Source organism: Salvelinus fontinalis, chromosome 37 (assembly GCF_029448725.1).
Source record: "Salvelinus fontinalis isolate EN_2023a chromosome 37, ASM2944872v1, whole genome shotgun sequence".
Taxonomy (NCBI): domain Eukaryota; kingdom Metazoa; phylum Chordata; class Actinopteri; order Salmoniformes; family Salmonidae; genus Salvelinus; species Salvelinus fontinalis.
The window spans coordinates 3470014-3487525 of NC_074701.1; the positions used below are offsets into that span (position 1 = coordinate 3470014).

Below are 17512 nucleotides of genomic sequence, written 5' to 3' on the forward strand. Positions count from 1 at the left end.
GTCAGTAATACAGGTAACGTCCCCAGCCCTCATTAACACTAAGGGGCCAGTCAGTAATACAGGTAACCTCCCCAGCCCTCATTAACACTAAGGGGCCAGTCAGTAATACAGGTAACGTCCCCAGCCCTCGTTAACACTAAGGGGCCAGTCAGTAACACAGGTAACCTCCCCAGCCCTCATTAACACTAAGGGGCCAGTCAGTAATACAGGTAACGTCCCCAGACCTCATTAACACTAAGGGGCCAGTCAGTAATACAGGTAACGTCCCCAGCCCTCATTAACACTAAGGGGCCAGTCAGTAATACAGGTAACGTCCCCAGCCCTCATTAACACTAAGGGGCCAGTCAGTAATACAGGTAACGTCCCCAGCCCTCATTAACACTAAGGGGCCAGTCAGTAATACAGGTAACCTCCCCAGCCCTCATTAACACTAAGGGGCCAGTCAGTAATACAGGTAACGTCCCCAGCCCTCGTTAACACTAAGGGGCCAGTCAGTAACACAGGTAACCTCCCCAGCCCTCATTAACACTAAGGGGCCAGTCAGTAATACAGGTAACGTCCCCAGCCCTCAACACTAAAGGGGCCAGTCAGTAATACAGGTAACCTCCCCAGGCCTCGTTAACACTAAGGGGCCAGTCAGTAATACAGGTAACCTCCCCAGCCCTCATTAACACTAAGGGGCCAGTCAGTAATACAGGTAACGTCCCCAGCCCTCGTTAACACTAAGGGGCCAGTCAGTAACACAGGTAACCTCCCCAGCCCTCATTAACACTAAGGGGCCAGTCAGTAATACAGGTAACGTCCCCAGCCCTCAACACTAAAGGGGCCAGTCAGTAATACAGGTAACCTCCCCAGGCCTCGTTAACACTAAGGGGCCAGTCAGTAATACAGGTAACCTCCCCAGCCCTCATTAACACTAAGGGGCCAGCGGTTTTTTAACTGTAACAATTAGCACGTTAGGTACACACTCCGCAGATGAACCTTGTAGTGGTGACACAATCAAACCAACTGACATAACGGCTCGTTAATGTCTACGTTAGCGGCAGGGGGCCAGACACTAGAATTATCATTCAAAACAAGAGCAAGTTTAAATCAGGCTAATTGTTTCTGAAACATCTTCATTAACGTAATACGGTCGTTGAGTATGACAGGCCACCGAGGATGGAACAAGGCGAGTCGGCGTGTGAACCGGAGAGTTTACACGAGGCTAAGTGCTGATTTATGAAACAGATTTATCAGCATAACAATGGGTTTGACTACAGGGTGACAAGTGGAGCTGTGGTTGAGGGATGTTTGGTAGCCTGCAGGATGCTGTGGTTGAGGGATGTTTGGTAGCCTGCAGGATGTTGTGTGGTTGAGGGATGTTTGGTAGCCTGCAGGATGCTGTGGTTGAGGGATGTTTGGTAGCCTGCAGGATACTGTGGTTGAGGGATGTTTGGTAGCCTGCAGGATGCTGTGGTTGAGGGATGTTTGGTAGCCTGCAGGATGTTGTGTAGCTGTGGTTGAGGGATGTTTGGTAGCCTGCAGGATGCTGTGGTTGAGGGATGTTTGGTAGCCTGCAGGATGCTGTGGTTGAGGGATGTTTGGTAGCCTGCAGGATGCTGTGTAGCTGTGGTTGAGGGATGTTTGGTAGCCTGCAGGATGCTGTGTAGCTGTGGTTGAGGGATGTTTGGTAGCCTGCAGGATGCTGTGGTTGAGGGATGTTTGGTAGCCTGCAGGATGCTGTGGTTGAGGGATGTTTGGTAGCCTGCAGGATGCTGTGGTTTAGGGATGTTTGGTAGCCTGCAGGATGCTGTGTAGCTGTGGTTGAGGGATGTTTGGTAGCCTGCAGGATGCTGTGTGGTTGAGGGATGTTTGGTAGCCTGCAGGATGTTGTGTAGCTGTGGTTGAGGGATGTTTGGTAGCCTGCAGGATGCTGTGGTTGAGGGATGTTTGGTAGCCTGCAGGATGTCGTGTAGCTGTGGTTGAGGGATGTTTGGTAGCCTGCAGGATGCTGTGTAGCTGTGGTTGAGGGATGTTTGGTAGCCTGCAGGATGCTGTGGTTGAGGGATGTTTGGTAGCCTGCAGGATGTCGTGTAGCTGTGGTTGAGGGATGTTTGGTAGCCTGCAGGATGTCGTGTAGCTGTGGTTGAGGGATGTTTGGTAGCCTGCAGGATGCTGTGGTTGAGGGATGTTTGGTAGCCTGCAGGATGTCGTGTAGCTGTGGTTGAGGGATGTTTGGTAGCCTGCAGGATGTCGTGTAGCTGTGGTTGAGGGATGTTTGGTAGCCTGCAGGATGTCGTGTAGCTGTGGCTGAGGGATGTTTGGTAGCCTGCAGGATGTCGTGTAGCTGTGGTTGAGGGATGTTTGGTAGCCTGCAGGATGCTGTGTAGCTGTGGTTGAGGGATGTTTGGTAGCCTGCAGGATGCTGTGGTTGAGGGATGTTTGGTAGCCTGCAGGATGCTGTGGTTGAGGGATGTTTGGTAGCCTGTAGGATGTCATGGCTGAGGGATGTTTGGTAGCCTGCAGGATGCTGTGGCTGAGGGATGTTTGGTAGCCTGCAGGATGCTGTGTAGCTGTGGTTGAGGGATGTTTGGTAGCCTGCAGGATGCTGTGGTTGAGGGATGTTTGGTAGCCTGCAGGATGCTGTGGTTGAGGGATGTTTGGTAGCCTGCAGGATGCTGTGGTTGAGGGATGTTTGGTAGCCTGCAGGATGCTGTGGTTGAGGGATGTTTGGTAGCCTGCAGGATGCTGTGTAGCTGTGGTTGAGGGATGTTTGGTAGCCTGCAGGATGCTGTGGTTGAGGGATGTTTGGTAGCCTGCAGGATGCTGTGGTTGAGGGATGTTTGGTAGCCTGCAGGATGCTGTGGTTGAGGGATGTTTGGTAGCCTGCAGGATGCTGTGGTTGAGGGATGTTTGGTAGCCTGCAGGATGTCGTGTAGCTGTGGTTGAGGGATGTTTGGTAGCCTGCAGGATGCTGTGGTTGAGGGATGTTTGGTAGCCTGCAGGATGCTGTGGTTGAGGGATGTTTGGTAGCCTGCAGGATGCTGTGTAGCTGTGGTTGAGGGATGTTTGGTAGCCTGCAGGATGCTGTGGTTGAGGGATGTTTGGTAGCCTGCAGGATGCTGTGGTTGAGGGATGTTTGGTAGCCTGCAGGATGCTGTGTAGCTGTGGTTCAGGGATGTTTGGTAGCCTGCAGGATGCTGTGTAGCACAACTAAGTGATCTATGTGATAAAAAGTTACTCGTATACATAACTAGAAACAGCAGGTATATATAGTCATTGTGGTGTGATAGCTAGTATAGAAGGAGGTCCATGAAGTCTCACTACAGGGGTCTTCAGTTACCAACAATTCCTTTCATCCTTCTGGTCTTAAGGGCCAAAAAACTAGTTGGGTAAATTAGTTTAAATAAGAGAGTCTGATTCAACAGATACCTAACCTGGTAGTTTAGAAAACTGTGCACACACACACACACCTAAAACCTGCAGACCGTGAAGAACAGGCTAGTTTCTCATACAGATCCACTGTCTGTGATGGATCCCAAAATGGCACCCTACTCCATATACCAGCGCACTAAATGTAGTGTACTATATAGGGTGCCCGCTGGGCCGTAACCAGGGGTTAAAAAGGTCATATGCTGAGTGTGATGCTTTGGATGGTGTTAGCGGGGATCCTGGCGTCCGTTTCCTCTCCGTTGATCCGGAAGATGACGTGTGTGTTGTGGGGGATGGTGCTGGTGGACGTCAGGGGCTTTCCCAGCCAACCTGGAGCTCCACGTTTATACATCTTCACCGTCACCTACAGGGGGCGACAGAGGACACGTGAGATAAGTAGTCACCGTGTAGAAGTTTAGAAGGAGAAATCGTATTTGTTTTATCTTTATTTACATACAAAACACAGTGGTCCTCCACATGTAAAGCTCCACATCTAATTACACAAACTAAAACATTTTTCTAAATAACTTCCTTAAAAAAAATAAAATAAGGAATTGTTTGTTTTAAAGTTATGGTGGTCAGAATGGCTTGGAGGTGTCTCTGATCGTCTGTAACTTCTCTCTGAGGGGTCAGTGGGGACTGTGACCTCAGGTTTATACCTCTACTGACACCTCTGACCTCTAGCTATATTGACAAGCTGTTGCTTCCTGTCGGGGGGGGGGGGGGGGGGGGGACTGGCAGGAAGCAGAGAAAAGGAGGAGGAAAGAAATCACTGGGCCGGGACTCAGATGGTAGGTTACAGACATTGCGACTTCAAAAGGCCTCAGTGGAGGAGATCACATTCACGCTCTAAATGCTGCATAAGTCGGCTCAATCAGAAAAATGACCCAATGTCTATATCCCGCTATCAGATTGAATCAAAGCCCTGTTGTACTGCCTGCCGTTCCCTCCGGCCCCAGTAGATCAGGTGGAGCTGCCAGGGAGAGAACGGCTTCCAAAGAGACAGGGTCCCAACCAGAAACAGGCTACCGAATTCTGTTGAATAATAGAATACTATGGAGCCATTGTGACGGAGTCCCTCTCATCAGAGAAGAGAAACGTAGATGGGTAATCTATTTGTATTGGGGAATAGTGTGTGCATATACAACACAATTATTATTTTTCTAAATACTTAACTACGCAAAATATGACCAACTGACTTGTTAGAAAGGTGGCCTCCTATGACAGTGCCACATTGAAAGTCACTGAGCTCTTCAGTACGGGCCATTCTACTGCCAATGTTTGTCTATGGAGATTGCATGGCGGTGTGCTCGATTTTTATACACCTGTCACCCACGGTTGTGGCTGAAATAGCCGACTTAACTAATTTGAAGGGGTGTCCACATACTTTGGTGTGTGTGTGTATATATTTCCCCCCCCCCCTGCCCTGGTCAACTGTAAGTGCTGTTATTGTGAAGTGGAACTGTCTAGGAGCAACAACGGCTCAGCCACAAAGTGGTAGGCCACAAAAGCTCACAGAACCACTGAGTGTTGAAGCATGTAGCGAGAAAAAAAATCTGTCATTTATCATGTCTCCTAGTGGGCTCGCTATTATATACCTGTCATTTATCACGTCTGCTAGTGGGCTAGCTATTATCTACCTGTCATTTATCATGTCTGCTAGTGGGCTAGCTATTATCTACCTGTCATTTATCATGTCTCCTAGTGGGCTAGCTATTATCTACCTGTCATTTATCATGTCTCCTAGTGGGCTAGCTATTATCTACCTGTCATTTATCATGTCTCCTAGTGGGCTAGCTATTATCTACCTGTCATTTATCATGTCTCCTAGTGGGCTAGCTATTATCTACCTGTCATTTATCATGTCTCCAAGTCGGCTAGCTATTAACTACCCGTCATTTATCATGTCTTCTAGTGGGCTAGCTACCTGTCATTTATCATGTCTCCAAGTGGGCAAGCTATTATCTACCTGTCATTTATCATGTCTCCTAGTGGGCTAGCTATTATCTACCTGTCATTTATCATGTCTCCTAGTGGGCTAGCTATTATCTACCTGTCATTTATCATGTCTCCTAGTGGGCTAGCTATTATCTACCTGTCATTTATCACGTCTCCTAGTGGGCTAGCTATTATCTACCTGTCATTTATCACGTCTCCTAGTGGGCTAGCTATTATCTACCTGTCATTTATCACGTCTCCTAGTGGGCTAGCTATTATCTACCTGTCATTTATCACGTCTCCTAGTGGGCTAGCTATTATCTACCTGTCATTTATCATGTCTCCTAGTGGGCTAGCTATTATCTACCTGTCATTTATCACGTCTCCTAGTGGGCTAGCTATTATCTACCTGTCATTTATAATGTCTTCTAGTGGGCTAGCTATTATCTACCTGTCATTTATCATGTCTCCTAGTGGGCTAGCTATTATCTACCTGTCATTTATAATGTCTCCAAGTGGGCTAGCTATTATCTACCTGTCATTTATCACGTCTCCTAGTGGGCTAGCTATTATCTACCTGTCATTTATAATGTCTCCTAGTGGGCTAGCTATTATCTACCTGTCATTTATCATGTCTCCTAGTGGGCTAGCTATTATCTACCTGTCATTTATAATGTCTCCAAGTGGGCTAGCTATTATCTACCTGTCATTTATCACGTCTCCAAGACGACTAGCTATTATCTACCTGTCATTTATCACGTCTCCTAGTGGGCTAGCTATTATCTACCTGTCATTTATCACGTCTCCTAGTGGGCTAGCTATTATCTACCTGTCATTTATCACGTCTCCTAGTGGGCTAGCTATTATCTACCTGTCATTTATCACGTCTGCTAGTGGGCTAGCTACCTGTCATTTATCACGTCTCCTAGTGGGCTAGCTATTATCTACCTGTCATTTATCACGTCTGCTAGTGGGCTAGCTACCTGTCATTTATCATGTCTCCAAGTGGGCAAGCTATTATCTACCTGTCATTTATCATGTCTCCTAGTGGGCTAGCTATTATCTACCTGTCATTTATCATGTCTCCTAGTGGGCTAGCTATTATCTACCTGTCATGTCTCCTAGTGGGCTAGCTATTATCTACCTGTCATTTATCATGTCTCCTAGTGGTACCCCTATATCTTGATGCTTTACTTATCTACCAATTATCTGTCACTTATCACGAGTTTTAGTCCCTGCGTTCATTGGACTTAATAAACTTCTTCAAAAATCCCCTATTCGTGCTTCGTCTGAGTGACAATAGAGCCTCTTAACAAAGATTTAGACTTTCAGGTAATTGGAAGAAAAACCCTGTTCAAAAGAATACTTATTTTTTGTTGTACATTTCATATTTTTTGTCTCCATTTACAGAGGGATGGAAGTAGGGGGGCCTGTATTACAACACTGCCCTTCCCACAGCTCTATTTTCTCTAGCTTAAAGCCCACCGTACAATAGACCATTTATTCAATTACTATTTATTCTCCAGGGTTCTTTCATGTCGAGGTAGTCCATCCATAAAAATGGTTTGGGGGGGGGGGAGGCTTTTAGTTAAAATGGCAGAGACAGTAGGATTCCCAATGCATCTGTCCTTGTCCCTGGGTGGGAGTCATTGCCCAACTACGGTATGTTATTACTGAGAGCCTCAAATATAGACTGATAAGCATCGTTGTCCATCAGGAGGTGGGAAAACACCCTGTATGTCAGATTTAGGGTGAGGGCCTAAAAAAAAACGGCACTCTATTGCCCCATGGTTCTGGGTCGAAAGTAGTGCACTGACTAGAGAATAGGGTGCCACGTAGGACAAAGCCTTAGTTCCTTTTGTCTGCCATTGAACGTGATCATTGTAATAGTGGAGGGGTTGGTGGGTCAGGAGACTGGTAGAGGACATAGTGCTACCGCTCCCTGAAGATCCTCCTGTTATGTCTGTGCCATAACTCACACCCTATTCCCTATATAGCGTTGTCTTTAGTTCAAACATAAAAACAACACAGCCCTCATCCCCTGCAGCACGACCCACCTGCGAGCTAACGGCAATACCGGCGAGCTAACCGCAATACCGGCGAGCTAACGGCAATACCGGCGAGCTAACGGCAATACCGGCGAGCTAACGGCAATACCGGCGAGCTAACGGCAATACCGGCGAGCCAACGGCAATACCGGCGAGCCAACGGCAATACCGGCGAGCCAACGGCAATACCGGCGAGCTAACGGCAATACCGGCGAGCTAACGGCAATACCGGCGAGCTAACGGCAATACCGGCGAGCTAACGGCAATACCGGCGAGCTAACGGCAATACCGGCGAGCTAACGGCAATACCGGCGAGCTAACCGCAATACCGGCGAGCTAACCGCAATACCGGCGAGCTAACCGCAATACCGGCGAGCTAACGGCAATACCGGCGAGCTAACGGCAATACCGGCGAGCTAACGGCAATACCGGCGAGCTAACGGCAATACCGGCGAGCTAACCGCAATACCGGCGAGCTAACCGCAATACCGGCGAGCTAACCGCAATACCGGCGAGCTAACCGCAATACCGGCGAGCTAACCGCAATACCGGCGAGCTAACCGCAATACCGGCGAGCTAACCGCAATACCGGCGAATACCGGCGAGCTAACGGCAATACCGGCGAGCTAACGGCAATACCGGCGAGCTAACGGCAATACCGGCGAGCTAACGGCAATACCGGCGAGCTAACCGCAATACCGGCGAGCTAACGGCAATACCGGCGAGCTAACGGCAATACCGGCGAGCTAACGGCAATACCGGCGAGCTAACCGCAATACCGGCGAGCTAACGGCAATACCGGCGAGCTAACCGCAATAGCTCTAAGTGCTGTTATTGTGAAGTGGAAACGTCTAGGAGCAACAACGGCTCAGCCACAAAGTGATAGTGGAGTGGCCATCACAAAGCCCTGACCTCAATCCTTAAGAACATTTGTGGGCAGAACTGAAAAAGCATGTGCGAGCAAGGAGGCCTACAAACCTGACTCAGTTACACCAGCTCTGTCAGGAGGAATGGGCCAAAATTCACCCAACTTATTGTGGGAAGCTTGTGGAAGGCTACCCGAAACGTTTAACTCAAGTTAAACAATTTAAAGGCAATGCTACCAAATACTAATTGAGTGTATGGAAACCTCTGACCCACTTGGAATGTGATGAAAGATATAAAAGCTGAAATAAATCATTCTCTCTACTATTATTCTGACATTTCACATTCTTAAAGTAAAGTGGTGATCCTAACTGACATAAAACAGGGAATTTTACTAGGATTAAATATCAGGAATTGTGATAAACAGTTTAAATGTATTTGGCTAAGGTTGTATGTAAACTTCCGACTTCAACTGTACATACTGTATCTGTGTTATCTTTACAACTATCTCACTCTGATCATAGAAATATAATGAATAGAATATTATATTTTTGTCTGTGAGAAGACCTCTGTGTGTATAATATTGAATAATGTGTATAAGTCCCAGCCTAGCCTGGCCCCCAGATCTGATCTCGCCAGCCCGGCCCCCAGATCTGATCTCGCCAGCCCGGCCCCCAGATCTGATCTCGCCAGCCCCGGCCCCCAGATCTGATCTCGCCAGCCCAGCCCCCAGATCTGATCTCGCCAGCCCGGCCCCCAGATCTGATCTCGCCAGCCCGGCCCCCAGATCTGTTTGTGCTCTTGCTTACTACATTACCATTGTCAATCCAATGTCTGGCATGACAGTTCCATAAGGAGTTGGCAAGAGAGCAGGAACAGACTGGCACCCAGGCTACATTATAATCCACCCAGGCTACATTATAATCCACCCAGGCTACATTATAATCCACCCAGGCTACATTATAATCCACCCAGGCTACATTATAATTCACCCAGGCTACATTATAATCCACCCAGGCTACATTATAATCCACCCAGGCTACATTATAATCCACCCAGGCTACATTATAATCCCCCCCAGGCTACATTATAATCCCCCCCAGGCTACATTAATCCCCCCCAGGCTACATTATAATCCACCCAGGCTACATTATAATCCACCCAGGCTACATTATAATCCACCCAGGCTACATTATAATCCACCCAGGCTACATTATAATCCACCCAGGCTACATTATAATCCACCCAGGCTACATTATAATCCACCCAGGCTACATTATAATCCACCCAGGCTACATTAGCTACGTTATAATTCACTCAGGCTACATTATAATCCACCCAGGCTACATTATAATCCACCCAGGCTACATTATAATCCACCCAGGCTACATTATAATCCGCCCAGGCTACATTATAATCCGCCCAGGCTACAATATAATCCGCCCAGGCTACATTATAATCCACCCAGGCTACATTATAATCCACCCAGGCTACATTAGCTACGTTATAATTCACTCAGGCTACATTATAATCCACCCAGGCTACATTATAATCCCCCCAGGCTACATTATAATCCGCCCAGGCTACATTATAATCCCCCCCAGGCTACATTATAATCCACCCCAGGCTACATTATAATCCCCCCCAGGCTACATTATAATCCCCCCCAGGCTACATTATAATCCCCCCCAGGCTACATTATAATCCCCCCCAGGCTACATTATAATCCCCCCCAGGCTACATTATAATCCACCCAGGCTACATTATAATCCCCCCCAGGCTACATTATAATCCCCCCCAGGCTACATTATAATCCCCCCCAGGCTACATTATAATCCACCCAGGTTATATAAACCCTAGTCCACTCACAATTTTGTCCTAGTTTCATTACTATCCATACTAGCGTAGTGTACAGCATGGATTACACAGTGGTGGGTAAAGGGGGCTCTGGAGCGGTGCAGTGGTCTAAGGCACTGCATCTCAGTGCTAGAGGCGTCACTACAGACCCTGGTTCGATTCCAGGCTGTATCACAACCGACCGTGATTGTGCGCCACCTTATGGGACACCCAATCGGGCCCAAGCGTCGTCCGGGTTTGACCAGGGTAGGTGGTCTTTGTAAATAATAATTTGTTGTTTAACTGACTTACCTAGTTAAATAAAATAAAAAAGGTTAGATTTTGTACAACTCTTTCTCCCTCTGATTTGGTCTCTGTCTAGAGTTACAGGTATTACCACCAGAGAAGACCTCAGGCTGTTGCTACTGGTCCAGGCACGGAGAGGGGAGATGAGGAGAGGAGAGGCCTGTGTGTGAGCCTCTACTGAGAACACAGAGCCCTGAGGGTGAAGGGTGAAGGGAGGGAGTCACACAAAAGAACTAACCATCTCCTCCCTCTTATTGTCTGTGTCAGGGGACTTGTCAGGATGACTTCATCCAGCCCTCGAGTCTCTCACATTTCAACAAGACAACTCCTTTTTCTCTGTTCTTTACTCACTGTCTGGTATGTCACAAGTCCTACCGCCGGGTTCACCCTTTTCAGAGCTGACCACAGACAGCTCACTTTCCTTTGAGGGAAATTACTTCTGTTGTAAATGTCTGACAAGTGATCTATCTTCTCTGAATGGAGACTGGTGTCCCTGTGGTCTACCTGTAGGATTCTATAATCTGACCTGTGTTATTCCTAAATCTATATGAATGACATTGCTGCTGGGTCTTCTACCGTACTTCCCCTTGCTGAGGATACCAATTTGATTTTAAAATCACAATAATTTAGATTCACTAATTAATGAAGCCAACTCAGGTATGGACACATTTTACGAATGGTTCCAAATAAATAAATAATCTTAGAAAAAAATAGATAAAAATATATTGTATTGAGTAGTAAAAATTAGAGATATTGTAAAAAAAATATTTTTTAAAAAAAGAGCCAGAATCTCAGTTGGTGGGAATGAAATGGAACAAGTCACATCCACTAGACTCCTCTGAGCTCTAATTGATGAAACGTTATCAAGGAAGGAACATATTCATTTTGTCTGTAGCAAAGTGATGACATCTGCTGGTATCATCAGATAGATGAGTTGTTTGATTCATCTGGTTTGATTCATCTGGTTTGATTCATCTGGTTTGATTCATCTGGTTTTGATTCATCTGGTTTTGATTCATCTGGTTTGATTCATCTGGTTTGATTCATCTGGTTTGATTCATCTGGTTTGATTCATCTGGTTTTGATTCATCTGGTTTTGATTCATCTGGTTTTGATTCATCTGGTTTTGATTCATCTGGTTTGATTCATCAGGTTTGATTCATCAGGTTTGATTCATCAGGTTTGATTCATCAGGTTTACTTCTCAACTCATCACTAGAGCTGCATTGACCCGTCTCATTTACTGTAATATTGTCTGGGTCAGTACATATGCCTCCTACCTACACAGATTACTCATCGTACAAAAGAAATGTGCAAGACTAGACGCCACTAATTTCCTGGCGCCATCTGCATCTTTGTTTTAGAAACTCAATATCTTGTTTATTTACAAACATTAATGTGCACCAATTATACACTTTCATCTACAAATATTCATATCTCCCAGACAGTTGACCTAAACCCTTCAATGGATTCTTCCAGGTTAATTCTGAAGTCCATCTCTATAAACACAAGCCACTGTGATAACCTTCACTCTCCCCACCTTCACTCTCCCCACTGCCGTACCTCACATAGTCAATTCTCTATCAGACACAGGAGGTACATTACTCTGGAACTATCAACTCCACATTGCCAAAACATCATCATCACCCCGCAATAACTTCAAGACTGAGGGTCAACCTGATGAACCAAACTACTCAGTAATCTCCTCCATGAAGACTGGGGGTCAGCCTGATGAACCAAACTACTCAGTAATCTCCTCCATGAAGACTGGGGGTCAGCCAGATGAACCAAACTACTCAGTAATCTCCTCCGTGAAGACTGGGGGTCAGCCAGATGAACCAAACTACTCAGTAATCTCCTCCATGAAGACTGGGGGTCAGCCTGATGAACCAAACTACTCAGTAATCTCCTCCGTGAAGACTGGGGGTCAGCCTGATGAACCAAACTGCTCAGTAATCTCCTCCATGAAGACTGGGGGTCAGCCTGATGAACCAAACTACTCAGTAATCTCCTCCATGAAGACTGGGGGTCAGCCTGATGAACCAAACTACTCAGTAATCTCCTCTATGAAGACTGGGGGTCAGCCTGATGAACCAAACTACTCAGTAATCTCCTCCATGAAGACTGGGGTTCAGCCTGATGAACCAAACTACTCAGTAATCTCCTCCATGAAGACTGGGGGTCAGCCTGATGAACCAAACTACTCAGTAATCTCCTCCATGAAGACTGGGGTTCAGCCTGATGAACCAAACTACTCAGTAATCTCCTCCATGAAGACTGGGGTTCAGCCTGATGACTCAAACTACTCAGTAATCTCCTCCATGAAGACTGGGGGTCAGCCTGATGAACCAAACTACTCAGTAATCTCCTCCATGAAGACTGGGGTTCAGCCTGATGAACCAAACTACTCAGTAATCTCCTCCATGAAGACTGGGGGTCAGCCTAATGAACCAAACTACTCAGTAATCTCCTCCATGAAGACTGAGGGTCAACCTGATGAACCAAACTACTCAGTAATCTCCTCCATGAAGACTGGGGGTCAGCCTGATGAACCAAACTACTCAGTAATCTCCTCCATGAAGACTGGGGGTCAGCCTGATGAACCAAACTACTCAGTAATCTCCTCCATGAAGACTGGGGTTCAGCCTGATGACTCAAACTACTCAGTAATCTCCTCCATGAAGACTGGGGGTCAGCCTGATGAACCAAACTACTCAGTAATCTCCTCCATGAAGACTGGGGTTCAGCCTGATGAACCAAACTACTCAGTAATCTCCTCCATGAAGACTGGAGGTCAGCCTGATGAACCAAACTACTCAGTAATCTCCTCCATGAAGACTGGGGGTCAGCCTGATGAACCAAACTACTCAGTAATCTCCTCCATGAAGACTGGGGTTCAGCCTGATGACTCAAACTACTCAGTAATCTCCTCCGTGAAGACTGGGGTTCAGCCTGATGAACCAAACTACTCAGTAATCTCCTCCATGAAGACTGGAGGTCAGCCTGATAAACCAAACTACTCAGTAATCTCCTCCATGAAGACTGGGGTTCAGCCTGATGACTCAAACTACTCAGTAATCTCCTCCATGAAGACTGGGGTTCAGCCTGATGACTCAAACTACTCAGTAATCTCCATGAAGACTGGGGGTCAGCCTGATGAACCAAACTACTCAGTAATCTCCTCCATGAAGACTGGGGTTCAGCCTGATGAACCAAACTACTCAGTAATCTCCTCCATGAAGACTGGGGTTCAGCCTGATGACTCAAACTACTCAGTAATCTCCTCCACGAAGACTGGGGTTCAGCCTGATGACTCAAACTACTCAGTAATCTCCTCCATGAAGACTGGGGGTCAGCCTGATGAACCAAACTACTCAGTAATCTCCTCCATGAAGACTGGGGGTCAGCCTGATGAACCAAACTACTCAGTAATCTCCTCCTAAGGAGGACTAACAACAGGACCAACAACAGGACCAACAACAGGACCAACAACGGGGCTAACAACGGGGCTAACAACGGGGCTAACAACAGGACTAACAGGTCTAACAACAGGGCTAACAGGTCTAACAACAGGGCTAACAGGACTAACAACAGGGCTAACAACAGGGCTAACAACAGGGCCAACAACAGGGCCAACAACAGGGCCAACAACAGGACCAACAACAGGACCAACAACAGGACCAACAACGGGGCTAACAACGGGGCTAACAACGGGGCTAACAACGGGGCTAACAACGGGGCTAACAACGGGGCTAACAACGGGGCTAACAACGGGGCTAACAACGGGGCTAACAACGGGGCTAACAACGGGGCTAACAACAGGACTAACAACAGGACTAACAGGTCTAACAACAGGGCTAACAGGGCTAACAACAGGGATAACAACAGGGCTAACAGGGCTAACAACAGAGCTAACAACAGAGCTAACAACAGGTCTAACAACAGGTCTAACAACAGGTCTAACAACAGGTCTAACAACAGGTCTAACAACAGGTCTAACAACAGGGCTAACAACAGGGCTAACAACAGGGCTAACAACAGGGCTAACAGGACTAACAACAGGTCTAACAACAGGGCTAACAACAGGGCTAACAACAGGGCTAACAACAGGGCTAACACCAGGGCTAAGAACAGGGCTAAGAACAGGGCTAACAACAGGGCTAACAACAGGGCTAAGAACAGGGCTAGCCGGAAGCCATTAAAGGCCCAGCTAACTCCAGGGCTAACAACAGGGCTAACAGGGCTAACAACAGGGCTAGCCGGAAGCCATTAAAGGCCCAGCTGACACCAATAACCATTTAGCTCCATTCACATCCCAAACCCACTAACTTTATGTCCCTACAACATAAGTGCATTTGCTGTGAGGAGGTTGGAGTAGGAATCTCCCCCCTGTTTCCCCCTCTCTTTCTTCAATGGGGTTGTCTGGTTGTCTGGCATGACGGAGCTACAATCTATGACTGATTTAATTTAGCCCTTTACAAACATGTCTTAATGTCATTAACCCCAGTGCATTCACTGACCGCCTCTCTGTGACTCCATTAACTAAAAGCAAAATGGGGTTTAAAAGAGCATATTTGATGCTGAGCATTATTAAAGGCTGATTATCATGACGACAAAACAAAAAACGGGCCAAAGTGTCTGCTAACTGGTTTATGTGGGATTCAACATAACCATAACAGATGGGAACAGGACTCTGAATTAGAATCTACGCTGTGTGTCCCACACCGCACCCTATTCCAGATTTAGTGCACTACTTTTGACCAGGACCCATAGGTAATAGGGTGCCATTAGGGAGACAGTCATAAACCTAGGACTACTAGACAGCATAGACAGACAACGGAGAAACAACTGCAGGGATGACATCATCAACTCTGAGCAACAACAGAACGTTACAATACACAGAGTGTTTTAATATCCATGTGACTGTGGCCCCTGGACAGTGGGTAGGATTTGATACAGACCTGTGGCCCCTGGACAGTGGGTAGGATATGATACAGACCTGTGGCCCCTGGACAGTGGGTAGGATATGATACAGACCTGTGGCCCCTGGACAGTGGGTAGGATATGATACAGACCTGTGGCCCCTAGACAGTGGGTAGGATATGATACAGACCTGTGGCCCCTGGACAGTGGGTAGGATATGATACAGACCTGTGGCCCCTGGACAGTGGGTAGGATATGATACAGACCTGTGGCCCCTAGACAGTGGGTAGGATATGATACAGACCTGTGGCCCCTAGACAGTGGGTAGGATATGATACAGACCTGTGGCCCCTAGACAGTGGGTAGGATATGATACAGACCTGTGGCCCCTGGACAGTGGGTAGGTGATGATACAGACCTGTGGCCCCTGGACAGTGGGTAGGATATGATACAGACCTGTGGCCCCTAGACAGTGGGTAGGATATGATACAGACCTGTGGCCCCTGGACAGTGGGTAGGATATGATACAGACCTGTGGCCCCTGGACAGTGGGTAGGATATGATACAGACCTGTGGCCCCTAGACAGTGGGTAGGATATGATACAGACCTGTGGCCCCTGGACAGTGGGTAGGATATGATACAGACCTGTGGCCCCTAGACAGTGGGTAGGATATGATACAGACCTGTGGCCCCTGGACAGTGGGTAGGTGATGATACAGACCTGTGGCCCCTGGACAGTGGGTAGGATATGATACAGACCTGTGGCCCCTGGACAGTGGGTAGGGTATGATACAGACCTGTGGCCCCTAGACAGTGGGTAGGATATGATACAGACCTGTGGCCCCTGGACAGTGGGTAGGATATGATACAGACCTGTGGCCCCTGGACAGTGGGTAGGATATGATACAGACCTGTGGCCCTGGACAGTGGGTAGGATATGATACAGACCAACACACACCCTTCATTTAGAGCCGAGAACTTATGGTCTGGGTAGAATTGCATACACACTTCTTGGAAAAGTAGCCAATACAAGAGCTGGTGGAGGAGGAGGAAGAGGAGGAGGGGGAAGTGGAGGAGGAAGAGGGGTAAGAGGAGGAGGAAGAGGGGGAAAAGGAGGAGGAGGGGGAAAAGGAGGAGGAGGGGAAGAGGGGTAAGAGGAGGAGGGAGGAGGGGGAAGAGGAGGAAGAGGAGGAGGGAGGGGGAAAAGGAGGAGGGAGGAGGAGGAGTAAGAGGAGGGGGAAAAGGAGGAGGAGAGGGAAGAGGAGGAGGAGGGGGAAGAGGAGGGGGAAGAGGAGGAGGAGGAGGAAGTGGAGGAGGAAGAGGAGGAAGAGGAGGGGGAAGAGGAGGGGAAAGAGGAGGGGGAAGAGGAGGGGGAAGAGGAGGGGGAGGAGGGGGACGAGGGGGACGAGGGGGAAGAGGAGGAGGAAGAGGAGGAGGGAGCAGGAGGAAGAGGGGGAAGAGGAGGAGGGAGGATGGACTGAACACACAATAGACAGATGAATAACATCCACTAGGCCTATCGAGTCATCTTCATACAGACGGACATGGGATCTCTCCACCATACTCTTCACTGTGGCCTGGAGCTCAGCAGAGATAATTTCACTGTGGCTTGGAGCAGAGATAATAGAACGACAGAGTTTAATTAAGCCACCGCTACAACACAAAAAAGGGGGTAGCGTTCATCAGTGGTCTGTTGCTCTGCGAGTGGGTCTAGTGGCGTTGTGCTACACTGCTATAGTGTAGTACGGACACCTGGGATTCTGCACCACTTGTCTTCTGGGTAATTGCATGGCTCAGGAGGACTCCTACACACTCTGCAGCAAGGGGTTCCTATACACACTGGAGATAATTATTTCACTGGCTTTTCTTTGAAGAGCTATATTCCCAATTATGAATAATCTGAAAACTATGGTAATTTACAACCACGATTTTCATCTGTTGAAAAATGCTTTGTGTTTTATTACCGGAATAAAACACACTTTTCAGAAAACTTTTCCAAATGAGGAAAGTGCAGAAAATTGGGCTGCTGTCAAACTTAATACGGAAGACAACCTGAGGTAACCGCCACAGCGAGGGCGGCTGCAACCGTCACAGCGAGGGCTGCTGTAACCGCCACAGCGAGGGCGGCTGCAACCGTCACAGCGAGGGCAGCTGTAACCCCCACAGCGAGGGCAGCTGTAACC

The 17512-nt window shown here is 47.7% G+C and overlaps 1 protein-coding gene and 1 pseudogene across 2 annotated transcripts in view; both read right to left on the reverse strand.

The window, feature by feature from the left end:
* Positions 1-1219: 1219 nt before the first annotated feature.
* LOC129835901 (uncharacterized) lies at positions 1220-3341 on the reverse strand (annotated as a pseudogene).
* The window catches only part of si:zfos-911d5.4 (uncharacterized), a 41263-nt gene continuing 26982 nt past the window's right edge, over positions 3232-17512 (reverse strand). For both annotated transcript variants that reach the window (XM_055901697.1, XM_055901698.1), the window contains exon 8: positions 3232-3778. In XM_055901697.1, coding sequence (XP_055757672.1) covers positions 3611-3778 — 168 coding nt within the window. In that variant the 3' untranslated portion in view covers positions 3232-3610. The remainder of the gene's footprint in view (positions 3779-17512) is intronic.